Raw genomic sequence first — 27306 nt, 5'->3', positions numbered from 1 at the left:
CCTTGAGTGTTGATATAAATAAAATGTATTATTATTATTATTATCAGTAGTACAGTACTGATCATCTTTTGAAACTGAAAGCTACATAGTGTCAACAACACACTAAGAAATGAAGAGTGAGGTGAGGGATGTTCAGCTATAACATGCAACTTCAAATGTCGCTAAATGTTACACACTGCACCTTTAAATTAAATGTTTCTATATGTAAAGTTATTCCAGGATTTTTAAAGCCAGTTATTTAAAAGAAAATCAATCAATTAACTGAGTAGTACTGCACTTTTACATTTAGTTCCATCTTGAATTATTACAGTAACACGTGGGTTTTTACTAAACTGTAAGTAGAAGCTTTTAAATTGTGATGAACATTGTATTTTGACATGAATAAATGATTTACATACATGCTTTGTTTCCTCTATCCCGTCAATCGTTTGTAATCATTACTTCCACCACTAGAGGGCACTAGAGACCGCATTGATGTAATCAAGCTGCATTGGCATCCTGAAAAACAAAAAAAGAATCAACTGGATAAAAACTGTATTTTATTATTAAGATACCAGACATTTGTTCCACTTTCTCCGTCGTCCTCGCACGTCTCTCTGTCACACCGGGTATCTGACAATAAATAATTATTTACAACTTTAAGGAAAGCACAAATGGAAGCAGTGAGAATGAGTTTCATTAGAGATGCTGTCAGAGTCCACAGTTACATACAGCGAATGAGACAGTCTGAAATCAATGCTGCTGCATAAAAAGCTGCTAGATGATTGCCACTAACTGACAGGCTTGGCTGCGTCTGGTGCATCTCAGTTGTCTTAAGATTTTCTGTGTGCATCTCTGGAGGGATGTTGAAGCTTTTTTCTGAATATTTTTAGCAAAACACATCAGTTATCTAGAGGAAAAAAACAAGAAGAAAGAAAACAGATTATACAAGGTCATCAGATGGTACCTTTCATGAGAGGAATGGGTTTACAGATGCTGACGGACTTCATACATTTAGGAAATTTATTTATTTCTGTAACTAAATATTACGTTAAATTAGTCCCATCACGTTAGACGAGCTTGTGGAATGCAGTAAAAACAAATATGCAGTGAAAACAAATAAATAAAAGAATAAATCAGTCAATTCTCATGTTTCAGCAGTTCCACCAGAGACACCGCCTCTGTAAGGTCCTCAGTTTGTTTCATTTCACTAATTATTATAGTTTAAAAATAGATTTAATCATCTAATAACAATCTGTGGTTATTAATCATCTCATGACCCCACAGATTTCCTCTTGTAATATTTTGGCGGCTCACGTTGAGCAGTTACAACTATCTACAACAGAAAATCTTACATATCGTTAAATGCATCAGAATGAACAACAACGATTTGCCACAGTACTTTTCTTTTATAATTGTGATATCATTTTTTAAGAAGAATGGGAATTCGTTTTAGCTAAAAACCTGAGAAGAAAAAGTATTTTAAGAGATCTTGCTCACCTCTACACTCATATCTGAGGTCTGAGAAGAGGACGCGCTCCTGAGAGAAGACAAACAATCCCAGTCTGCCTCCAGCCAGTGTGTGGTCATACACTGCTCCTGAATCAGTCAAAATCTCCCTGCCCTCATACACCACCACCCTGCACAGAGTATACAACACAGGCAGTATGAAGCAGCCATTTGTGTTTAGCAACACAGTCCGGTTTACTAGAGAAAAACTCAAGGAACAACTGACGACTTTGAATGAAAGACACCATTCAAGCTCATGGACTAAAGCAGCTGCAGCTCTTTGTGAGGGACATGACGTGCGCACGAAGGCGATGTTTGCCTTCAAGGCTGTGCATGTGGTTCATGTTAATGTTGGCCCAGACTTTTCTATAACATAACCAAGTAGCTTCTCTGAATGCAAACTGAAAACATAGATTTCAGTTTGCGGATGTGCATATTTTACCAAGCACCCAAGGTAAGGAATTGTCTGCCAGTACTTTAAAACAGTTTTTGTCTTCACAGCAGTTTAAAAGAGCTCTAAAATCACTTCTGTAAACAAATCAATATTTTCCACATGGGCGCACTACTTCAGCTGGGTCAAACCAATGCTTCTCCTGCATAATATAGGTTTATTGTCTGTTATACTGTATATCTTTAGTAATGTTGTTGTTTTATTCTGTAAAACTGCATTAACGTTCAGAGGACTGTTTTGTTTTTATGTGTGTTACTGTCCCTGACTGATTGCTTACTTGTATATTGTTATTATATCATATATATATCTGTCATTCATACTGTTTCTTCAACAGAACACTGTGATAGGTGTATGGTATGTATGTATGCATGTATTATTTCAAATGCACAATTAAGGAAAATTACACTAATGACAAGTTAACTTCAAGATTTGACACAGGGGGCTGGAACATCATTTAGTGTGACAGAAAATGTCCCACAGTGTGTGATACCTGATACAACAGAGGAAAAAGATGTCAAACAGGAGGACAAAGCCTCTATAAGAAGTATTTCAAATAGAAATCATAAAAGGTTTACTGTGGCTTCTCCCACTGAAAGCTCTTGGGGCACAAGAAAGGTTAGCGCTGGCCCTGCAGTGGATAATTCCGAGCATGTGACGTCAAACGGAGATATTTTAAGGCAGTTATATTGGATGTTTGAATGGCACATTACAAATAGAAATGATTGTCCTTCCTCCACAACATTCTTTTCAAACTCTACAATATATTTGCTAAACACACAGATTTTTAGCAGAACCAATGCTTGCATCTTTAAACATAATCAAGCCTCTTAAACAACTGGGCCTGGCACATCACAGCATTGTTCTTATACCCCCTCACTTTTTCTCAGCTTGAAAACAGAGCAGTCCTCTAAATTTGCACATGAACAGCACAAAGCAAAGAAAACCCATTGCCTTGAGCTTTTCTCTTTTTTCTTTTTTTTGTTTAAGTCCATTAGAGAGGTGCAACTAAGCAGAAATAGATGTGGCAGGCTGAGGAGGACTAGGTACAAAGAGAGTGAATCACACTGTTATCATAAAATAACTCTTGTTGATTGATGATATCCTTGAGTATTAGCACATCCAAGGGTGAATTATTCCTTCACGGGTGATAGTGCATGAGATTTCGAGAGATTTAAGAAGTTAGTCAGCAGATTGTTCCCCCACTAAACCCAAATATGTAATTTAAACATTTCATTGGGGTTTTTAAACTATTTTTGGCAATTCGTTCAAATCACATTTACTTGTTTACCATGGTTTTCTTGTTGTGCTTTTGTGTTTTGACTTTTCTTACAATTTGTTCAAGTTCAGTTTGTTCTTCATTTAATTATGAAAATGTACAAAAAAACAGCTTTAAATTGATCACATGTTTGTAGATATAAATACAGATGCTTTAGTAATGTTAAACATTGTCATAAATACAGACACAGTGCCTGCTCATTCTAAGCAAATGTGAAGTTTTCTTTTTAAAGCATTCAGGAACAGACAGTAATCAGTGACGTTTTAAGACAGAGCAGCATATCTTGGAATATGACACTTAGAAAAATGGGCTATTGAATGCGTTAACTATAAATTAAAAGGGTTTTTTTCATTTGGAAAGTTCTGTTGAGGTCCACAAACTTCAAAATTTCCAAAGTTGGTAAACTTCCATGACTCTACTCCAGCTGACATTTATGACGATCAAGCAACAAAAGCATTAAGGCAGCACATGTACAGGTTCACATGTCAGCGGTTTTGTTTTATGCCTATCTTTGCCAACAGAAATGGCTGAAACAATTTCATTGAAACCAACTAAACTACTGAATAACAATATTTCCATTTCCAGTGGTTGGTCTGTCCTGACATGTGTCACTCGTGTGTTTTGCATCTTTTACTTTGCAGTTTGACGATCTGATTAATCAAATACATGATATTGAGCACTGTCCCAAGTTCTAAAAATGAATAATACCCCTTCCTTATGCGTTATTATTCCCCATTCTGGTCACTGGTTTTTCACCAGTGGGAACATATTTAGTCAAAAGACCCTGCAATATGCACATGTGCTTCAACTCTGACTGGCATTTGCTCTATTTTGCAAGTAATTTAGCTCTATTTATCTTCCAGTGGTCAGCATTAATGTTTGTAGGGATGCTTACTTTTTAAAACTTGAGACAACGCTGAATACAATTTAATTCATCAATTGAGTCAACTAAATGATTGTTTTAAAGAGTAAAGGAAAGGAAAAGATGCAAAATAGTGACCATCATCATTGAGGGATACGGTGTTGTTAGTTGTAAGTGTGTGACGCACGCGTGATTGCAGAGCAACCACTGGCAATGGGGAACGTATTTAAGATTTTTAAGGAGCGTCACCTGGTTATAGCTGCTAATTTCAGTGTGAAGGAGACTTCAGTATTGTACGTGACAAATGTCTGTGTACCTGATGAACCCGGTCTTGGGTCTGTGAATCAGGTGCATGCGGTAAGCTGTGTAGTCCCTCCATCCAGTTTTATTGGGGTCATGCCACAGTGTTCTGACCTGGAACAGACACACGCACATGTGAGCGGGGGACAGGAAAATTGCACTTAAGAATGTGATCTTTACTGTGTCAGTCAGTCTGGTCTGTGATGTCACATGCGAAATGCACAAAATGTCAGACTCATGCCTGGTCTCTGGTATTTCCGGTGTGCCAGAGTGCATTGCGTAGATACTCCCCAGGTCCTGTGCTGGAGTTGACCAGTTTAATGGAAACTCCCGCTGTGCCAAAAGCTTTAGAGGGCTTTTTCTCCCAGTAGGCCTGCGACACCTGCTCCCATATAAAGAAAGAACATGCAGGATATAAAAGTGTGAGGGTTAAACTGATGTTGTTATGGGAATTATGTACCTCATGTAATACATGAAGACAAATGTTCAATGCAACCGTTTGATGTGACCTGCGACCATTGACCCTTTGTATTGTTAATGTAACTGTTCGATGTGACTTGGGACCAGTGACCATTTGTATTGTTTTAGGAACTGTTTGAGGTGACTTGTGAATAGAGACAATGGGTCTGCGACTCAGGGCAAGGTGATAGCTGACCCATTGAGACAGATAAATACCTTGTGTTTCATCGAAGACAGGAAGTCTTCACCTTGTAACTGGCCTGTGTGTTGCTTTGTGAATGCTCCTCTTGTACAAGATTAAAACCCTTGTTTGGACACTGAGCTGACTCCGATCTCCTTCCTCTGGATCTCAACAATTCTTTTGACAGATGTATATACAGGAGGTAGGTCACATTTGTGTTCAATTTAATGTACATTTCTTGTGTGCATTAAATATTGTTCTGATTTTAACCCATGCAAAGAAAAAATTCTGAATATGAAACTATCATGTTAACATAATCTTTTGCCTGGTTTAATGTTTACCGCAGTGGATGTGATTTAGACGTGCGTCATGATCAGATTATGCTAGAATATCTAGAATTTGAACTATTCTGAATAATATCTTATTCAGAATGAGGTCAATAGTCATATTATTGGTATCCATGGAAACATAGTCATTGTAAAGTCAGCATTTAAAGTCTCACCTGTTTCCACATCACAACATAGAAGCGTTGGCTGGACTGGTAGGCGAACACAAGGCCGGCGTAGTCATCATCTCGGTTGGTGTTCACATAAAATGTCACACTGAAGTCGACAGCACTGAACTTGTCATATCCTGTTCAAACCAAGGGGATTGTTTTTAAGACTCCATCTTTTTTTTTTTTTACTCGAAATGGGTTTTTGATTTTTTTTGGGGGGTTAGAGTATGACTAATCTCACCGAGAGCGATTCCAGGGTCCGAGTTGGCCGTCTGCAGCAGCTCTGTGCCCTGGCTGCGGATCACCCACAGGGGGTCAGACTGCGTTGTGCCTTTAGGGTCCAGTAAAACAACCTGAAACTTCTTGAAGTCTGTAGAACCAATATCCTGGTTCAGTGGACAGGGATCCAGCGCGTCTGGAATAGTGTCATTGTCAAAGTCATCAAAACAGGCTTCTCCACTGCCGTCACCTGAGAGAGAGAGAGAGAGAGAGAGAGACAGAGAAAGAGGGATATGTGTAACACCAGGATGGGGATAAAAAAATACTGATTGGACAGGATCGTAACATATGCTTCTGATGAGAAAGTCCTATGTAATTCTTGATCTATTAAACAATGTTTTAATTACAAAACAACACCACAGCCATTAACTGTTTATGGACCACGGGGAACATAGTGGACTGTAAGTTTTATAATCTGAGGGTCAAGAAGTGACATGTTTAATTTATTTGATTTCTGATATAAGTCATTCTACCTCTGTCTGGCAGTATTGCCTGTGTTTTATGTTATATTAATGTTACTCTACAGCACTTTGGGCAACTGTGTTGTTTTTAATTGTGATCTATAAATAAAGTGGATTGGATGAGTCATCCTACATTTGCCAAAATCTAGATCAAGTGATGCAACTCTGACCATCAGTGTCCATCTGGTCCCTGTTGGACACCAGTCTGCAGTTGTCACGATCGTCTGGGATTCCGTCATTGTCATCATCGTGGTCACACGCATCTCCCTTCCCATCTTTATCGTGGTCGGCCTGGTTGCTGTTGGCAACATAGGGACAGTTGTCCAGAGAGTTCTGGTGGCCGTCCTCATCAATGTCCTCATTGTCATCGCACATGTCCCCAACCAGGTCACTGTCAGAGTCCAGCTGCAGACACACGCACACGTTTAAGTTTTGGTAAACTTACATAACTAATATTTCCTCTTTGTTAACAAAAAAACCAAAAAAACCCAACACACATCAGTGATTATTTGTCACTAATAACTTGTATGAATGTGCTCAAACGTGTGTCACAGACCAGATGTTCTGTGACGCAACACCGTCACCACAGCTGTAATGTTTTCCCCCTGGTACAGACTTACAGCAGATACAGTCAATTTGCGTGATTATATTAGTGTGTTTTTCATGAACCTGCAGTGGGTTGTGTAGAAGGGGACAGTTGTCACACTGGTCTCCAACACCGTCCATATCTGTGTCCCTCTGGTCAGTGTTGTAGACTGAGGGACAGTTGTCGCGGTCATTCAGAACCTCTGCAGGAAGGAGATGCATTGAAAAATGTTTTACTAGACACGCCAAATTTAATCCACATTTCAAGAACAATAGACAAATACTTAGTTAAAGTACTTTATATGAGCTAGTAATTTGTTGTGTTAAGTTCCAAAAAATAGAGACGCACTGGAAAAAACTACAGGGAACAAGGGAGCAACAATTGGGCATTTTAGAGGAAAGAAGAAATAAATTATATTATAAATGTTTAATACTGGGCCACTGTGGGGTAAAGTGGTGGGTAAGAAGTTTTGAGCAAGAACAACACGGTTTTACAACCATGTTATTATTCACTTACGGAAACAAAAGGCAAGAACAAATTATTGGCTACATATCTGTGAGAAAGTAATAAGTTCCAGGCTCGTACCATCTCCATCAATGTCAATGCTGCAAGCGTCTCCCTCTCCGTTGTTATCGGTGTCTCTCTGCAGTGGGTTGCTCTCAAACGGACAGTTATCACAGCTGTCCCCAACGCCGTCTCTGTCTGAGTCATACTGCCGCGGGTTGAACACCAGTGGGCAGTTGTCCTATGTCAAACATCCACACAGTAACACACACAATGGAGACATGAATATGCATGTGTTTACAGACACAGTTAAAATGACTCTCAACCACAATCCCACCCTCTCATCTATGATGCTGTCATTGTCGTCATCAGGATCACAGGCATCTCCTTGTCCGTCTTTGTCCAGGTCTTCTTGTCCAGAGTTTGGCAACATTGGGCAATTATCCTTCAGCAAATCACAGTTTATTAGAATCACACCCAAACAGAACACAGATTAAAAGACGTTTAATGTGTTTTGTTGGCCGATTTTTTACCTTCTGACAGTGATAGGTGGCATTTTTCTTGCAGGTCAGTCTGTTGTTGGGCCAACCGTCCAGGTCAGAGTCCTCGCCGCACAAAAAGCCATCACCAGCAAATCCGACAGCACACACACACCTGTACAAAACCTCAGAGGCCAGGCCCAGGTACACGCACGCAGCATACTTGTGGCAGGTGTGTGTGTTATCTTTGCAAGGATTGTATGGCTCACACACCTGCAACAAAAGCATACACATGAGAAAACTAAAGTGGCTCGTGATAGCACTTCAAAGTGAAGTGTATGTGCTGTATATAATAATAAGGCACAAAGAATAAAACACCTGCCTGAGTGGTTTTCAGGGCTTCTTGTAGTCCAAGGCCGTATGGCTGTGTGCCTTTATATCGAGGAGGACAGGGCAGACAGTAGAACCCAGGGTCTGTGTTTACACACTCTGTAACACACACACCGTCCACTTCACACTGGGGAAATAGAGGGATTAATCATGTTCAGCATATCAAACACAAACTGTTTGTACAACTGTGTTGCAAGAGCCAGGATCAAACTACAGAATAGGGATGTTTTTTGAGGCGGCCACAGTTGCAGATAAAGAGAAAGGTTTTTGTTTGGCACAGTGATTCCCAACGTGTGGACAGTGGTCCCCTGGGGGGTTGCAAAGGTACTGCAGTTGGGCCATGAGAGATCATTAAAAAGAATTTTAATCTACAGTTTTATTACAAACAACTCTGCTACTTGTAAGTTAAAAACAACACAAACTTGAGTAAAATTAACTAAATCTTGAAGGAAATGTTAAGAAAACAAAACAAAGCTTAAGTTAAATTTCCTTACCATTTGTGAGGCAATTCATGTCCACTACTGTTTTTAATTCAAATTAACGTATCATATTTTTGGCTTGTTCGTGAAATAAATATTATAGAATTCGGGGTTTTGGTAGGCCATAGAGGACTTTCTAAATTTAGAATAAGCCATAAGATTTCTTCACTTTGGGAATGGCTGATTTAGAGGCTGAATTCTGCGAAAAAGTGAGGTGAAAGATTCATTCTGTGGCCACAATAGGTTAAAAAATATTTACAAAATAATTGTTTTGACATTCAGTCTTGGTCACAGTGGTGGACTGACAGTCCAAAAAAAAAAAATACCTCCCAGAAAGTAGGTAGGAGTTAAGGCTCTTTTGTGGTATCATATTGTAGATGCAGAATTGGGTAACCTATATAAAATAAAAGTTGTTTCTGTAGCATTAGGTCATCGTCCTGTAATCTGATCTTTGTCTGCCCTGGACTTTACCTCATTTACATCTTCACAGTGAGTGCCATTGCCTTGTAAACCCAACGGACATTGTCCACATTCCCATGATCCCTCGCTGCGTGATGTGCACGCCACACCAGGAAAACATGGATTTGACAACAAGCACATGTCTGAAAACACATACGTACACATTAAGGCATTGAGTCACAAAGCAAATAATCCATAAAAGGGTCAATGGAAACTCATACCTAAACTATTAACTGTGCCATTAGCCTTAGTAAGTTAATAAAGGCAAAACAAACCAAAAAGGATATTGTTTTTAATGCTCTAATGCTTGAAAATATGTTTCCTACAGCAAAAATTGATCAGGTTTATCCACAGACGTTCTTAGCATTCTGTAAAATAATACATCTATACACAATTACCTACAGCCTGAGGTTTTTGACGTTTACCTATAGGACACGGTTGTTTGTTACATGCTTCGTAGTCTACAGTGTCTCCGGCACAAGGCTTCCCACCATTCTGTGGGGCAGGTTTCAAACACTCTCTCTGGCGACTTGAAAGGCCTCCTCCACAAGATTCTGAGCACAGTGACCATTCAGTCCAGCCTGTCCAGCCTCCAGCAACTGCACACAAACGCATCATTCACCTGTAAGGAAGTGCATATGTACAGAGTTTTATATGTGCATTTGTACTCACTGGGGCAGAGTGTGTTGTTGCACGGTTGTGTCTCTCTGGCGCTGCCTGAGCACCCTCTGCTGCCTTTCACTGGCGGAGGGTTGTTGCACAGACGTACACGCGTGATGCTTCCTTCTCCACATGTGGTTGTACACGCAGACCAAGGCGACCAATGGCCCCAGTTCCCTTCGAGGTGCACTAGACATGAAACATGCACACAGCACTGTAAGTAACCTGGAAAATTAAAGAAAATATGCAGACCCCCACCACAGCTCTATACCGTGTGCATGGCTGCAGGACTAAAACAATGTGTTTCCAATTATGACCGCAATCTCTCAAATCAATTTTTCTCAGAAGTTTCATATTTCTCTTTGAGAAATATCTGTTTAATTATCTTGGATTGGTTGTGCTCGAATGATTAAAACATAAATACAAGTCAAAGACGTGACAAAACAGACCTGTGCGGTGATGTAAGACCTACCCTTGCGGTCACACTTCATTGGCATGCAGCTGCGGGTTTGAACCGATGGACCGGCACAGGACGGCATGATGCTGTTACACGATCGGCCCCTTTGCTGCCCTCCACGTCCACAGGAGACAGAACAGTGGGTCCACTCAGACCATGGGGACCAGCCATCTTTGTTATCTTTATTTACATCGACGCAAACACACACACACAGCGTTGGTACACTTGGATCACATTTTGTGATTTTAGCACACAGCTGCTGGCAAATCAAACTTACCGAGACAGACAGGGCAGCACTTTTCATCAATAAAGGATGGATTTATGCAGGATACAGGAGCGCAAGACACCTGCCGACACACTGCCTCTCCATCCTAAATAAGGTAAAGATGAGGCAGACCAATATTCATAATCATTTAGACACTGTATACCATGCTATTTGAGCCACATGTTTTTGTAAGATGACTCACAGGTTTGGTGATTCCCTCAAACCATTGATGACAAAACTAATTATATTTCATGAAGAGACTCTGACAGTGAAGCAACCATAAAATAATGGTAATGGCCAACAAAGGCAGCTCTGGAAATACATTTAACCACATTGGTTTTCAAGGAAAACCTCCCCAACTGGTAACTACATTTTTCAGGAATAATTTGACAATTTGAAGATTATGCTCATTTACTTTCTTGGTGAGTACGATACCCGAAGATTGCTACCACTTTTTGTGTTTCTTTGTTGAATATGAAGATATGGACAAGATACTATCTTAACATAAAGATTTGAAGCAGGGAAAAAACAAAGTTTAACAAAGAGACAGCCTTTAGTTTTTATGCCTATTCATACTAACCATCTCCAACGCTTATACCCATTAAAGAACAGCGTGCCAAACTATTACTTGGCCAAACTCAGAAGAGTGACTTTCTGGATTTGGTGGATTGTTTTTACCTTTGAACAGAGCCAGGCCAGCTGTTTCCCTCCTCTTTCCAGTCTTTTTGCTAAGCTAACATCATTATAGCTTGACTGTAGTGTGACAGCTCAGAAGTGGAGGGACTCAAATGAAAAAGGTAAGCAAGAAGGTCAAGACAGGCAGGCAAGAAAAAGGCCAGAAAAATGCACCTGGGATAGCACAAAAATCTGGCAGAGTAGGAGGGAACAGACTGGTATATATACTGAAAAGTACATTGGTGGTAAAGAAGTGCTGAGTCGGTTGGCGCGTTTCCCATAATTTCAAACTAATCCTTTGGGGTAACAGGCTGCATCAGAGCTGTATTGATGTTTAAGATTCAAAATTTGTTGTTGCTCCAGGATTTTACCAGAAGGCTTAGATGTTATGGCATTCAAGTCTGAGATGAAGTCTGTACACAATAAAATATTAAATTGTCTTACAGACATCAAGTAAAAGCCGAGAGACTTAAAAGAGTTCAAATCAGGTCACATGAAGACGAGGAAACTTGACTCTGGGGCAGAAACAAGGACGACTGAACCTGTAGTCTATATATGACAGAGCTCACATTCAATCAGACACTCGAGTGTTGCTGTCCTTGAGTCCACTCACTGCTGGTACAGTTACAACAGGATTGAACAACACAAACCTGGCATGTACAGGAGGTGCAGCTGTCAACCTCCCAGTCCTCTCCCTGCTCATACACTCGTCCATCCTGCACACACCACAGCTCTCGGTCTCTGTCTCTGCCTCTGTCTCTGTCAAGATCATTGCCATCACTGCTGTCTCCATCTCGGTTTTGGTTGCTGTTGCTGTTGCCGTTGCCGTTGCTGCTGCTGCTGCTGCTGCTGCTGCTGCTGCTGTTCTGTCTGCTGATGTTGTTACTGCTGCTGTTGCTCAGGTCTGCCAAAGATAAGCGCATCTCTTCATTTTCTTTTAACTGCAAACACAAAAACACACAGAGCATTAATATATATATATGTATATATACATATACATATATACATATATACATATATATATATATATATATACAGAACTGTGAGAATAGTGAAGCAAAACATACTTATTTCCATTTATATTGAATCTATCATTGCATCATACACAGTGACCTGCTTATTTAAGCTAGAGCAGTTTGGTAGCCAACATTCTAACACTAATGGTATTCTTCCTGCATGTTTTTCCCAAAAGTACCATGACATGTGCCGCAAACCACAGAGCTCTCTGCCAGACAAGATGTTGCTGCTTGTTCCATTTGTACTGGAAGCCACTCTGAGTTGGTTTTGTCACTTAATGCTTAATTTTTCCACAAAACGCAATCACACACAAAGTGCATTGAAAGAGAAGAGATCGTGGAAATCGTGCCATATTGTTTGGAATAGTAATTGACGATTAATTGATGGATTGCTATTCCAAACAATCTGGCACAATTTCCAATTTCCAAGCTCTCTTCAACGGGTTTTCTGGGAAAATGAAGCGACAAAGTGCAATTGTGCCAGATTGTTTGGAATAGCCTTTACATTTCAAAAACATCCTTTTTTAAGAAATTAAATCTCTCCCATGCCACATAAATAAATGTAGCTTTAAGAAACATTCAACATTCACATACACATGCATGCATGTCTTACTACTCTTTCCAGATCTTCGAGCAGGTTGTTCGTCACAAGACGCAGGCCCTGGATCTCAGTCAGCAAAATCACCAGGTCCTCACATGGATGTCGACAGATTTGAAACGACACATTGTCGACCTTTGCACCATCTACACCTGTAGAGGAGGCACAAGTGTGGGAGGTCTGTGTCTGCAGAGTCTGCATTAATGCAGCAGCACGGTGAATGCAGACACTACATGTGCATGACTCAGATAGCAGGTAGATGATATGTGTCTATATGAGAATGTGAGAGACTTCTGTGGTACCTGCATAGAGGAATATCAAAAGCCAGGAGAAACCTCTCAGTAGACTCATTCCTGTTCAAACGTAAATCACACATGCAGTCTTCATGAAATATAGCAACCACACTGCTACAGCTGCAATACAAGCACAGCTGCTGCCATGAAGATAGAAGAAGATAAAGAGGGAATTAACAGTGCATACCTGCGTTTCCTCGCAGCTCTGCCTTTCTCACGACAAGAAATCACAGCTGGTAGGCTCGTCCCTGCTGCAGCTCCACAGGGGCAGTGATGGAAAGTCTGCCTCCTTCTCCCTTTTCCTTATTCCCTCATCTCCTTGTTCCCTTCTTACCTTGGTGATCGGATCGGGGGGGACCACCAGCAAAGTTTCCTCAACAATTTGTCATCCAGACAAAACTGCAAAGAGAGGAATCTGAGTGAGGAACATGCAGACAGCTCAGTTATGTCTGTAGAAAGGTCCTGTGCGATTATGTAGTTGTTTGAGTGTGTGTCTGAATGTGTGCGTGTGTGTGTGTAACAGGCAAAAGTGGGGGCCATATATTACCCGTTTGTCTGGCGATGAACTGGGCTGCATATCTCACAGCGAGACACCCGGCTGGATGGAAGGAGCACTGTGTGTGTGTGTATGTTTGTGCGCCTTTCATGCATACATTTGCATGTGTGTGTTGACATCTCAGTGCAGCTTTCCCAAACACATCATTTGCACTTTTCAACCTTTCAAACTTAGACACACGCAAACCTGCACTCACACATTGAAAGGCACGCACACACTTATTGGCTGCCAGAGTTTTCCAATATTCTAGGAGCAAGAAAACTGGCAGCACCATTAATCACTGATGAAAACGAGAGGCATAATGTGTGTGTTTGTGTGTGCTCATGACACCAACTTCCTTGATTTCGACAGGAGATTGTGAGCTAAAGATGAGCAAGCTGATGGAATACAAAAACATCTACCTCTGTTGGGATTATCATCTCTTTCTCTCGCTCCCTCCCTGTGTCTCTGTATGTGTGTTTGGTCTTCTCCTGCTGAGTCAAAGAGGCATATCATCATCCTGAATCATATTTTCCATCTGTAGAGTTGTAGAATAATGAATCTCACAGATGTGTGCACACATACACATAAACACACACACACACATGCAAGGGCCTGTGCCCATACAAATACACTAAGTCCCTGGAATACACGCACACATGCACACGATCACGTTTCCAACTAATTTCCAGATAAGTAAAGGCATGAGAAGGAAGAATGAAAAGGAACAGACACCATGTTTGTTCCTGGAAAAGAAGACAGTGAAAGCAGGTGTGGCCACTGCTCTGAGAGTCAGAGAAGGCAAAAAGGGAATAAGATGTAAAATAAATAAAATAAAGAAGTCTCAGGTGAGATTAATTCGGGTGACAGCCAATATGATCAAGGACTGATAGGCCTCATGGAGGGCACATTGTGTTCTGTTCAGTCCATCGTCCCCTGTGTTTATAGAGAGGAAATTGTTTTAAAGAGGGCATCACGCTTGTTGCCTCAGATAGGTGAATGTGACTGAAGGGTGCATCTCTATCATTGGCTGAAGTCTAACCTGGAAAACCATGAGCCATTTTAAAAAAAAAATAAAAAAAAGGTGGAGTGACAACGTGCAATTGGCTTGTTTCTCCTTGCAACTGGCCTTTGCTTTCTGCTCCAGGCCCTCACTGTGAGTGGATAGTGACAGGCAGACTAGACGGTATCCTGCTATTGCTGCCTGAGCCACGTTAAGCATGCAGTGAACTTACATGGGCTTAAGGTAAAAAGATTTACATGGAAGTGAGAGCACTGTAATGCATGGACACTGGGGACAAAGGTGTCAAAAGACAACAGGGAGACATTAACCAGAGGAGGGAAGGACAAGGACATAGATAGACAGACAGATAGAGACGTATACATTATGTGTACCTGTATAGACAGCTGTATGGATGCTGAATGTATAGATATAATGATGGTGTCATTCCTATTAACAGCCACTGTGGGTCAGTAGTACAGTATAGAGAGTTTAATCCACTTATCAGATCATCCCATATTCTGCAGATTAGTCCGTTGCACGCAATCAATCACTCACTCACTCACTCATCAGCTCTGGCACTTGTTGTCCACTTTATGACGTCAACCAATTTTCCTGCCAGTCTTCAACCAAGAAAGCGTCAACACATTAAAACTGTCATGTTCATACCAAAAGGCATTTAACTCATCAAAGTGACTGCCGCTGAAACTAAAGGCTGTGACCTTAAATCCTCGACCTCACTAACTGAATGAACGCGCGCTCGCACGCACGAGGTCGGTGGATAGAGGTGAGATGGCGCAGCGCGCGACCGCGCAGGTCAGAGTGGAAGTGGCCTTCTTCACTTTAACAACCCAGAGCTTTGCAGCTCAACTAGCGTGACACACTTTCCCCTTCCGCTCGCTCTCTGGACACAGAGGATTATGTGGACTAACTTCAGCAACGCACTTCTCAGAAAGCACAGCAGCCACTAAAGAACGAGGACCAGCGTTTCCCCCCCCCTCCTCCACATCCTGTCACTCTCTCTCTACAGCTGACTGTCACCGGGACATGACTGAGGGTGGAGACATGGCTGCTGGGTTCATCCCTCAAAAGGAGATCGTGTACAACGGCATGCTGCCTTACTCCGGCCGCTTGGAGCGGGAGGCCACGCAGCTGCTGGCGGGGATCAAATCGGGCTTGTCCCGGGCTGTTCTCCTCAGAGAGCTGTGGCCTGGAGTCGCTTTCTGGTGCAGGAAACTCTTCTCGTAAGTGCAAGGTCGACCTACAAGACTGATCGCAAGATAAACCACACAATTACCATATAGCATTCAATAATAATAATAATATACATAGTTTTCAAGCTTTTGTGAGTATATTTCTGTGGACAACCAGAGACCACACATCTGAACAAATGTTATTGTCTGTGTCAACAAAAACAATATAGATGAGAGTGTAGAGTGCGTTAAGCTGCGAGAGCTGTCATAAATAAACCACCAACTTAATCCACAATCCAACTGTTCAATAATAGATGTTTTAATGCATTTTAATAGATTGCAATAGAAACCTAACGATTTGCATTGCAGTGTTTACATAAGAAAAAAGATAAAGACAAAATTAAGTTTTAATATACAGTATCAGAACATTACTATGAAACTTTTAGTATGTATTTGTACAGAAAATGGTGCCATCGCACCCTGCACTTGAACAAATATCTTTGGTGTCGCTCATGTTTTATGTATATAGCACTTTAAATAAAGAGAGAGAGAACAGGAAGAGGAAAGGAGAGGTGAAGATAGAAGAGACTAACCAGGAGCACACGTGTAACGGTTGTATTTAAAGGTGCTACATGTAAGAAATGTAGACAAAAATTACCACGATATGTCATCATAAATTAGGATTGGGAATACTGGTCAAAATCACTGGATCAGATATAGTACAGATAAAAATTTAGAATCCGATAAAATCTCCACTGGTTGCTGAGAAGCTTTAACATTTACATTAACAGAATAGTTTCAGTGTTTATAGAACTATAACACAGTGTAATGGTAGGTATAAGTGCGGCTTATTATTTACTTATTTTATAGAGATTTGGCACCCACAAGCATGTAATGTTTTTAACACCAAGGTTCACTGTTGTATATTTTATATATATAACACCTACTATAACAAGTAGCAGACTAATTGTTGTAATCTAATTTTGTGAAAACAGTGCACAATAAACCATTAACCTTGTATTAAACGACATAAGATGCAGTGTACAAGGTTTTTACTAAATGTGCTATTTTCTGCACGCAGTCCCTGGGCAGGTAGGTAAAACAATAATGTTGATGTTGTCTATGTACAGTGCCTTGAGATAATGTACAGTATGTTATGATTTGGCACTATACAAATAACATTGATTTGAATTGAATAAATTAACAGAATAGATGATAATTGATACATTTGTGCAGAGTTGCAACAATAATAGTGTTCATACACTGAAACAGCTGTATGTTATTTTAAGAAGTGATAATCAGTGACTCAAAAACTGTAAGAATTATGCCCAGCAAGTTCAAGAGTAAAGCTAAACTAAGGTCAGTTAAAAGACCACATGAAACATCTGTTTCCTGTGTGGTCTGTTAGCTTCAGTGACAGCATGACTAGCAAAAGTCACACAGTGTTTCTTTAACATGGTGTTACTATCTTTATGTCTGCCTTAAAGAGAGCACCACGGCATAATGTTCAGCCTGCCCTTTAACTTTAAATTAAGACTTTTAATTCGCTTTGTTTTCTTGGCATCAACTCAGAGCACGAGCCACTGACACTGTGGATTAACGGTCACTTCTCACCCACAGCTACCTGAAGCTCTATGGCCGGAGGTTCAGTAAAGATGACCACATTTTCTTCATCAAGTTGCTCTATGAGTTGGTCACACTTCCGAACCTGGAGCCGCATATGATGCAGGGCTACGCCAGGCTGCTCATTCACCTGCTCAAGTGGGTTGGACACAAACACACACACACACACAAGTGGTATCTATTATATTTACTTGTATGTGTAAATAAAAATGGTAGTTGATGTGGTTCAGGTACCTGATCAGGACAGAGGAAGATTGGCTATGGATCCAGAGGCAGGTTCAGAACATGCACAAGATGATGATACACTAGCCTGGGAATGATATTTATTTATTAGTTAGTTAGCTAAGATTAGTTTAGTTGACAGATACTACAGGATGTAGAGAGCAATAAAAGTCAACAGCTGAATATAAACACATTTACAAAACAAAACATAGTTTTACTAGTAAATGTGAGATTATAAGCAATAATAACAACACATCACAACATTAGAACACGGCAATTCATCTCAGCAAATTTAAATACTACCAGCAACATTGAAACACAACAATGTTAGTGTTCATGTTTTTTTTCTAACATTGTTGGGGTGTAAATTAGGAACTATTTTAAAGGGGGAGGAGCCTACAGTGGCCTGGAAGTGCAAACCATTATTACAAAACTCTTTTACACATCCCAAAACAAATTAACATTTTTGAAAACAAAATATTAAATACTTGAAGGACTGTGGCCTTTGTTAATTTGTTTCAGGATTTGTAAAAGTTGCTAATTTGTTTTTAAAAATGTAAATTTGTCTCAAGCTTTAGTCATTTGTTTTATAATATCTCGCCACCGTAGGAGCCAGATCATTTAGCACTTAATTTCCTAGACAGGCATCAGCAAGACACACAGAACGTGCAGAGGTCAAGAGGTTATATGCCTGGATAGTATCACAATGATGGTATCTCAACACTGCAAATGTCCTCATGTGGGACAAATAAAGGATTATCTTATCTTATTTTATCTCATCTTCAGTATTTGCTTGTGAAGTAATGGCTTGCGATTTCCCAGGTGAAGCTGGAGGATGTGTCTGGGGAGAAGGACATTTGGGTGGGATGAATGGAGTGACAAGCATTGTCACACCAATATTTTTATAGGAAAATAGCTTTTGACCTCAGAAAGCAGGTAACTCCCACACTGACCTAATATGTCCTTTGGTATCCTTTAGTATAATGAGATCACAGAGGAGTGCTGTGAGAAAACATTACTGTAAGGTAAACATGAGGTAAACTGATGCCACGTGTTTCAGAACAGATGCATCAAAATTTGGGTCTGTAAAATGAATGTGAAATATCATAGTTCAAAAGAAAACTCCAAACCAACTGCAGCCTTTTCTCTCTTGTCAAAACACCAATGGCTGCATTGTGAATTCCCTTTCATGCTGTGGAGGTTATTTTAAATTGTTCAAAATGCTTCTTTGTGATCAATCTCTCAGGTACAACAACAATTTCACCCTACTTTCTGAATAGCTGCTTGATATTTTGACAATGATGGCGTGGAAATGAAAATCAGAATACAACAACATGGGCACACAATTGTGACAATCAAATGAATTCACACTTTTTGTTAAATCAAATGTAAATACTAATATTTTTTGTGCAGAAAATGTCCCTTTTATTATTACATCGTTGCGTTAGCAGAAGTTGAAGACATTTGAGATTTAAATCGTTTTCTGCCACTTTTGCCACGAGGGATTTATTCTTTATTTATTGACATTTTCCCCTTAAAAATCCTTGAGAATTGTGCAAATTCAAGTTAAATAATAGCAATCATTGTCATTGCCATTGTGTCCTCCAGTAGAACACAATAAATCTGAGATATTATATGATTAATTGGTTGAACATTGTAGGCTACCTCTTTGGGATGTCAACCAAACTGATTAACACACACTAGAGGTGGGTCAAAATATCAATTTGGTCATAAATAGTCGTCCTTTCTTGTGCAATACCATAATCGATACGCTAGGGCAAATATTGATATTTTAATGAATAAAACTAGGTGCTCGAAAGTAAACAGTCCCCTTCAATTCCACTCACCGGGTGTCGTTACTTGATGTCTCCTTGTGGCGGCGCTGCTCAAATGAGTTGGGCGAAAGTTACCTGGTCGAAGAAGAGGGAGTTTACGGCGAGATAATGGTGGAGAAAGGTACATTAAGAGATGCTCCATCCACATTCAATACATAGACTTTATGCACTTTGTTCTCTACATTGTGAATAAATAGAGAAATCCTGACTCCACTTAAGACAGACATCGTGATGCATTGCTGTATATATGCATTGTTTTGCGATCTCACAGAATCGGTGTATTGTGTTAGTACTGGTATTGTGGACCACGTATCGCATATTGTATCGTATCATGAATTACCCTGTGATTCCCACCCCTAACACACACTGTCAAGTTATGTGATGTTTTAGTGTGTATTTGTTGGCCACAGCCCTGCCCAAACTTGAAAAACGGCTGATCAACTGTTGAAGGACAACGATGGACAACTCAATTCTGTTCAATCTTCAGTTTTTTATTTTGGGGCAGAATGGGATGAACAGGACGTAACAGAATAGGTTAATAACCTAGGATAAACAGAAAAACAAATCCATTAATAGCATATCATTTCAATTCATACTTCTTAATATAAATAATAAATGATAATAATAATGTTAATTTTACTTGATAAATGTAGACTTATTCAGATTAAATAATTTAAATCACTCCAAAATGTTAATCATTAAAGTAACAAAGCTACACCAAAGGTTATGACTAAAGTACCAGTAACAAAAGCACAAGTACAAAGTACAAATCAATATCTCTATCGTTATAAATCATAGAAGGAAGTTTCCAAATTACTCAATTTAAATAAACATTGCATCCACAAACACACAGTCAAAGGCGTTTGGGAAGCATAGCCTCCAAACTTAGTTCAACACTACTATACCAGTGGTGTCTTCAATTGTCGATCAGGAGCTGTGGCTGTGAGGTGTCTCCAGGAGAAAGCAAACTGACTGAACCAAATCCAAACATTTCATACCATGCTTCCTGTATTCCTCAGGCACTTCCTTCCTGTTACCTGGGGCTCCACCACTGATGTGGTTGCCCCCTGCAGGTTTGGAGTGTCAGGGATCTGTTCGTTGGTGGGATTGTGGCTCTTTGCTGAGTGAACCATGTTTTGACACAACACACACGTTTGTGCAGCATTCATAGAGGGGATACTTAGACAGACTATTTTCCCTAGCTCCTTACCCTAACCTTAACCATCACAACTAAATGCCTCACCCTAACCTTAACCTCAACCCAATTCCAACCCTAACCCTAAAATTCATAACCTTCAAAAAGCCATTTTAAGGAAAGCAAAAAAAGCCATTTTAAGGAGTGACAGGACGTGTGGTCCAGCCAAAATGTCCTCACTTTAACAATAAATGTCTTCATTCCCTATGATTTATATGTGTTCTGGTCCTCATAGAGTTACCCATACAACAACACACACATACATACTCGCACTTATCGTTAGTGGAAAAAAAGGAAGCATGTTGGCCCACTGTTACATTAATTTAAGAGTCTATTTTTGAACTCTATGCCTTTGTCTCCAAACATCAATTCTATCACTTCTCCCGTGACTGGAAGATATTATCCACGACAGTCACATCCATCACTTCCCATTTGTCTGTAGGTGTTTTCACCTTTTTCACATCCATCAGAAAACATCTTGATGTAGATGTCATTTGTTTGAGGGTTTTCCATTAGCTGAGAAGAGAAATATCTGGGTTAACGGTATATTAAGCGCCAGATTTCACAACTGAGAGATGAATTTGATATTCTACTTAACACATCGAGTCTCAATCGGCTTTCTCTCTTTTTTTTCTCCTACCATCTCTCTCATTTCATCGCCAGTTCGTCTTTCCCTCATTTTTCAAATCTCCCTGATGAGACACTCTTCCATAGCTGTTAGATGAATGCGGAAAGAGGAGAGAAGTCTGAGGCTGTGGAAACTGCACATATTCTCCCGTGCAGGGACTCTCAACCTTTCTGTGGGGGGATTTTATTGCTGTAGAAATCGTGATTCAGAAGAAGAAAAGGTGTAATACAAAGAGAGGACAAAGAAAGATATGTGAAAGTTTCTCAGGAGAACGACCATGCAGTTTAATATATGCAGGGTGTTTGAAGAATCAAGAAACCCAGTGGCTTGGGTTTGCTTACAAAAAGCCATTCAGATCACAAAGCCTTTTCATTTTTTCTTAATGGAGCGTCACATATGGAGTAGAGTCATGTAGTGAGTTGTTTTTTTTTTTTAAACCAGCTGGGCTCACACCTACAAATGACTAATGTCAGCACCTGTCAGTGCAGTTTCACATAATGAGAAGAGTGAATAACAGTGTTGTGTTTGCAGACATGTCTGAAGGTTGGCACTCATCATAATGAGAACAGCCTGTGAGGTAGTGATTCACTTTCTCACCACACTTTCCGGCCCCCTGAAGTTTCTCAAATTAATCTAACAAAATGACTGTGATTTTTAACTTTCTGAGCGAACGTGGGTCTTTTGCTTAGGCCAGAAGAAGTATATTTTCAGTTTGTCTGTATCTCTGTCCGTCCTATTCTTGTGAATACGATATTTCAAGAGCGCCTTTAAGGAATCTTTTCCAATTTGGCACAAAGGTTCACCTGGACTCTAGGATGGCCAATGTCACTGTGACGTGAACTCAAAGATACAAAGCTTTTATCCTGTTAATGTGATAAACTAATCCTTCCAAATTCGGCACAAACATTGGCCTGGACTCAAGAATTCACTAATTAGATTTGGGTAGCCAAAAGGAAAAAAGCATAAGATTACAGTGGCTTCCCAAACCATTTTTCTTTGCACATGTTCTAGATCTGAATCTGAGACATTCATACAACTGCTGGACAGTTATTTTGGTTCCTTTAAATGTTTGAATGTCAAATAACCCATACTTACTGTCACTGAAATGCTTATAAACGGACTTGACAGATAATAATTGTCTTCTTTTCAAACAGGAAGAAGGAACTTCTGTCAAGGGATGACCTACAGTTACCATGGCGACCACTTTATGATTTGTATGAGAAGGTCATTTACTCCAAAACTGAGCATCTTGGACTCATCTGGTTCCCCAGGTCTGTAATTTACATGGGCCTGCAGTGAGAAGTTAAAACACTGTATTAGCATACTTTGCATATACAAAGAAAAGTTTGACACAAATCTTGAGAAATACACTTATTTCCTGTTTTTTCAAAGAGTAATATTTCATGCATGCAGCTTGAAACAGCTGAAAACTGCAATCTGTCCAGAAGTGACATAGGCGCAACTAAAACTCTCAAATTAATACAAATATGACGTGGTTGTAATCAACACAATAAATCACCATTTTAAGGGGGTCAAGTGCTGGACTGTTTCCTGCTGTGTACCCCGGTAATCCTGGTTTACAGTGAAAAGACGTCAAACTGAGAAATACTGACTTAATCTTCGTAGTGACAATGCAAAAACCAATGTTCACATGTGAAGTGAAAGGCCTGCTTTCTGATTTGTCTCTGACTTAGATGGACAGAGAGAGAGAAAGCGCGCATCTGCCTTTCACCTGATATAATTATTATCATGTATTTCCGTTCAGCCTCGACACTAAAACTACTGTGACAGGTGTCAGTTATCGCTGATTGAATGTCAATATCATGATCAACAGATTCTGGGAGCCCAAACTCATGGCGCTCTGTTGACATGGGCACTGTAATTAAAAATGACAGAATGAAGCAGTGACACACGCACACCGTATGAACCAGGAATTAGTCTTTTTTGTACAGCTCTGTTACACATCTATTCCAAACGTAAACTCAAACTGTTTAATTGAAAAGTTAATCGAAAGAAAAATATATATCTAAAATAGATTTTTTGTAAGCTTTAGTGTAAGACTTTTAACTCCTACTTACTCCAAACGTGTTATTTTTGAGTTTTGTAATGATTCATTTAAAGCTTTTATGAGGAGAATGTTATGGGCACTGGTTTCACACATTTAATAGATGAATAAAAAATATCCAGCAGAGATTAAGTGCAAGGTTATTGGAGTTAAAGAAAAACTAACAAAATAACGAAAACTAAAATTGAAAAAACATTTTTGTTAACTGAAATAAAAAACATAAGACTATGCAAGTTAAACATAACATTTGTTATGTAGTTAATTGGGTTGAGTTGGTTCATCTAAGTGAATCAAACCTCCAGTCTAGGGATTTATTGTTTACTTTTTAATATCTCTTCTATTATTAATGTTGTTTTGTTCATGCGTGTCTTTAGTCTGTTGGCTATTAAATATTTTTTACCTGACACACTAACTGCATCCAACCTCAGCTGTATTATGCACATTGTGTGGATCTCGCTGAATTCCTCCCCACAAACACACATCTCTTCTCTCTGCTTGTTTACAGCTCTGTGGAACACATTTTAAAGGCTTTGATCAAAAGCTGCAGACTGTAAGTCTCATTCTCTGTGATCATGTCATTTGTAAGGGGGATAATGTTTCTCTTTGATCTTCAGTTGAGCTGTGTACTGTGGGGATCAGTGCTTGTATTTGTATCTTGAGTGTGCTTTTGCTTGTCTGCATCTGTTTGTGTGTGTGTGTGTGTGCGCGCGCGCGCCTGTACGCTCAGGTATTTCCCCACATCGTCCACCAAGGAGATGCTGGATGAGTGGCGCCCCCTTCTGTGCGTGTTTGATATGGTCATGCAGAAGGCCATCAGTAACATGGAGCTGTTCCTGCCCACCATCATGTCTCCAGAGGAACACAACCAGGGCTTCCAGTAAGTGGACCGACATGAATGGCTCTGCCTGGAAGCAGGTGTGAATGCAGAGTGCAGCCTGTCAGAGCCAAAGCTAACACACAGGGCTTATATTTGCAGACACACCTGTTGTTTATTTAAAGAACAGAAAATTCCAAAAGAGTTTCCTTTTTTTTGTGCTGTTTTCGTTCCTGTAATGGAAACACAACCATTACCTTTGTTATTGAATCTCAGTATTTTTCAATACGTAATTTGGTTGTATCTTGTAACCTGCATTACCATTAGCATACACATCATGTCTGACCACATTTTCAGGCTCTGTAAGTGTTCATGCCTTGGCACCTGGGAGCTTCAATAATTAATGTACCTCTGGCGTCAGCAGTGCTTCTGCTCTTTGTTTGCTAATATTTGTCTTTCTTGGAATCCCCCCACCATCACCACCACCACCATCACCACTCTTTCCCCACACCCGTCACTGTGATGGCTAGCAAGCCTCTTCAGTGTTCACTGCATTCTTTAGTATATTCACTCTTTTGCGAGTTATTTGTCTGGATTTACTCCTGGTTTCATCAGCGGTTTATTCAGTTTCCACAATACGTCATCTTTAATACTCTTTTTTTTTTCCACTTCAGTTTTTTCTGTCTGTCTTTCACTGAATCTACAAGAGACGGTGGGGGGAGTTCATATTTTGGGGAATAAGAAAGATGAGGGGAATTTTGCCTCAGGTGTGTGTGTGTGTGTGTGTGTATGTATGTCTCTCTCTCTCTCTCTCTCTCAGGGGTTATGAATATAAAGGTGTTTTTCTTGTGCGTGTTTTCAGGTTGTGGTTTGATGAATTAATGAACCTTTGGATGGCGGTGCAGAATCAGCCAAGCTGGGAAGGGGTGAGTCACACACACATGACATGTATGCACATGCACATGTTCAGATGCATGCACCCACACACACACAAAACACACAAACCTACCTCTAGCCCTAAACGTTATCCTTACATTAAACCTAAACCTAACCCTCAAACAATCTATTGGAACACACACACACACATCATCATACTTAAATTAAGCCTAACTAAATTCTAACCTTAACAAATGAAATACAGTCTCATTGCAAAATCAAAATGACACAAAGAAGAAATAATTGAAAAATCCCACCTTCCCCATTTCCTCTTATATCTGTAAAGCCAGGTGGGAATTAGATTTATTTAATCTAATTAAGTAATGACTCATGCAACTTTCCTTTTCCCTTAAAATGGATAAATGTAATAATTTGCAGTGACACTTCTCTACATTTCCCTATAATGATAATTGAATTGTTGCATTTGAGTCTTTTTTCCCCACTTGACCTGCAGACAAGATTTTCCATTTTTGAGTCTCCACTTTGCCTTCATCCAGCCTCTTGGCCCACAGTGGCCCACTGTGCACACGGTCCACTCTTCATGAAAAAGTGGCTATATTTAATTCTTGGAATGAAAGCTGTGAATTCTGGGAATGTTCTTTGAAGATGGCAATGATTGTCTGATGTCTCTCAGCATTTAGTGAACCTGTTTGCGCGACTTGCCAACGATAACATTGGCTACGTGGACTGGACGCCTTATATTCCCACAGTGAGTCATTAGCAGAAATGGGTAGATAGATGAGTGTGTCTGTGGATGTATTATTTTTGGGGCACTTGCTGGGCCATGTGGGTGAGCTATAATGTGTGTGTGTTTGTGTGGAGATATTCACCAGGATCCTGCGCAGTCTGAACCTGCCAGTTGGGGTCAGTCAGATGGTGGCACCGCGGTATCTTACCAACTCCTACGACATTGGACACTTGGTGTTGTGGATTACAGCACTTCTGGTATGCACTGAGAAGTAGAAGCAAAGCAAAAAACACTATAACATATTTGATTTTTCACAGGTATAAGTTTCTGGAAACAGATACAGAACAATAGTACAGTAGCCTCAGTAAACATTTTCCAGAGGTGTAAATGGTCTCAATCACTAGTTTCAGGTCTTCCTTAATAGCACATGATGTCAGTTATGTAAATTATGTTTCCAGTTGGAGGGAAACTGACAGTGAAGCACAGCACATATGAGTAGACACTAGTGTGATTGACAGCTGATATTATAGAACAAATCTAAAAGGTGACTCTTGGGGCTTCACAACCAGAGTTTATTTATTTTTATATAGTCTTGTGTTTTTGTCCAGGCAAAATCACTAGAATATGTATATTGTTATTGCAGCGTCTTAATCAGAGAACTACTTTATATCCCTGCAGGGTGGACCAGGAAATCCTGCACAGAAACAGCTGACCTGCCTCTTCAACAGCATCGCTTCTTTCTACCATCCCTCCAATCATGGTCGCTGGCAGGTAAGTCGATCTCTCATTCACACACAAACACACCCACAGGTATGTGCGAGAGTAACAAATGTGTTTTCAGCTGCTACCTATCACACTCCTTTGATTTACAACCTGTCCTTCAGGACTTGGCTGGCTCTCTTCTCACTAACATCTCAATAATGCACCAGCTCTGGAGAAAAGAACGATATCTCAGATCTGTTTAAGACAGGCTCTGTGAATGTGTCTCCTGATGATAACACTAATGTCGATTGTGTGTGTGTGTGTGTGTTCACCTGCAGTCTCGACTAATGCGGCTGATTCAGCGTCTGCCTGCAAGTGTTGTGCGCCGTGTGCACCGGGAGCGTCACGGTGATCCCAGTTGGATCACAGTGGTTCCTGAGGGTCAGAGGTTGACTGATGCAGACCTGCAGGAGTTCACCCACAGCCTCATTGGAGCTGCCCTTTTGGCCATGTTCAGGTTCATAAGCATGTAGACTTTACACCTTTTCACAGATCTAAACACATTATGTCTCAAAAGAGGTTAACACATGAAGGTAGCACATCAACATGTACAAGCAAAAAGAATAGGTCACCTTGAGGATAGGGCAAATCATTATGGATGTAGCATTGTGAAACATGGTACAACATAATGTATAATAATGTATAAGGACCATATTAGTTACATTTTTGTAAAAATAGCTTGTGAGATGACATTTA

At 40.1% G+C, this 27306-nt stretch overlaps 2 protein-coding genes across 3 annotated transcripts in view; one reads left to right on the top strand and one right to left on the bottom strand.

The window, feature by feature from the left end:
• Positions 1-519: 519 nt before the first annotated feature.
• Positions 520-15834, bottom strand: LOC122758900 (thrombospondin-2-like). The gene is made up of 23 exons (XM_044013293.1): positions 15772-15834; positions 13302-13513; positions 13124-13174; positions 12837-12973; positions 12094-12148; positions 11858-12000; positions 10545-10638; positions 10283-10447; positions 9823-9999; positions 9576-9749; positions 9163-9293; positions 8205-8339; positions 7877-8095; positions 7681-7788; positions 7425-7584; positions 6923-7041; positions 6424-6658; positions 5755-5982; positions 5520-5650; positions 4619-4759; positions 4394-4491; positions 1480-1619; positions 520-889 (listed from the first exon to the last, which is right to left on the bottom strand). The coding sequence occupies exons 3-23, from the start codon at positions 13170-13172 to the stop codon at positions 882-884; spliced, it is 2847 nt and encodes a 948-aa protein (XP_043869228.1). The 5' UTR covers positions 13173-13174; positions 13302-13513; positions 15772-15834; the 3' UTR covers positions 520-881.
• Positions 15194-27306, top strand: part of psme4b (proteasome activator subunit 4b) — a 42393-nt gene continuing 30280 nt past the window's right edge. For both annotated transcript variants that reach the window (XM_044013283.1, XM_044013282.1), the window contains exons 1-10: positions 15194-15893; positions 17463-17603; positions 22500-22616; positions 23916-23960; positions 24138-24287; positions 25087-25150; positions 25795-25869; positions 25983-26105; positions 26527-26619; positions 26889-27067. In XM_044013283.1, coding sequence (XP_043869218.1) covers positions 15697-15893; positions 17463-17603; positions 22500-22616; positions 23916-23960; positions 24138-24287; positions 25087-25150; positions 25795-25869; positions 25983-26105; positions 26527-26619; positions 26889-27067 — 1184 coding nt within the window. In that variant the 5' untranslated portion in view covers positions 15194-15696. The remainder of the gene's footprint in view (positions 15894-17462; positions 17604-22499; positions 22617-23915; positions 23961-24137; positions 24288-25086; positions 25151-25794; positions 25870-25982; positions 26106-26526; positions 26620-26888; positions 27068-27306) is intronic.

Source organism: Solea senegalensis, linkage group LG18, assembly GCF_019176455.1.
Source record: "Solea senegalensis isolate Sse05_10M linkage group LG18, IFAPA_SoseM_1, whole genome shotgun sequence".
In the NCBI taxonomy this organism is placed as follows: domain Eukaryota; kingdom Metazoa; phylum Chordata; class Actinopteri; order Pleuronectiformes; family Soleidae; genus Solea; species Solea senegalensis.
The sequence above is the reverse complement of the archived record's forward strand: the minus strand, read 5'-3'. Positions and strand labels throughout refer to the sequence as shown.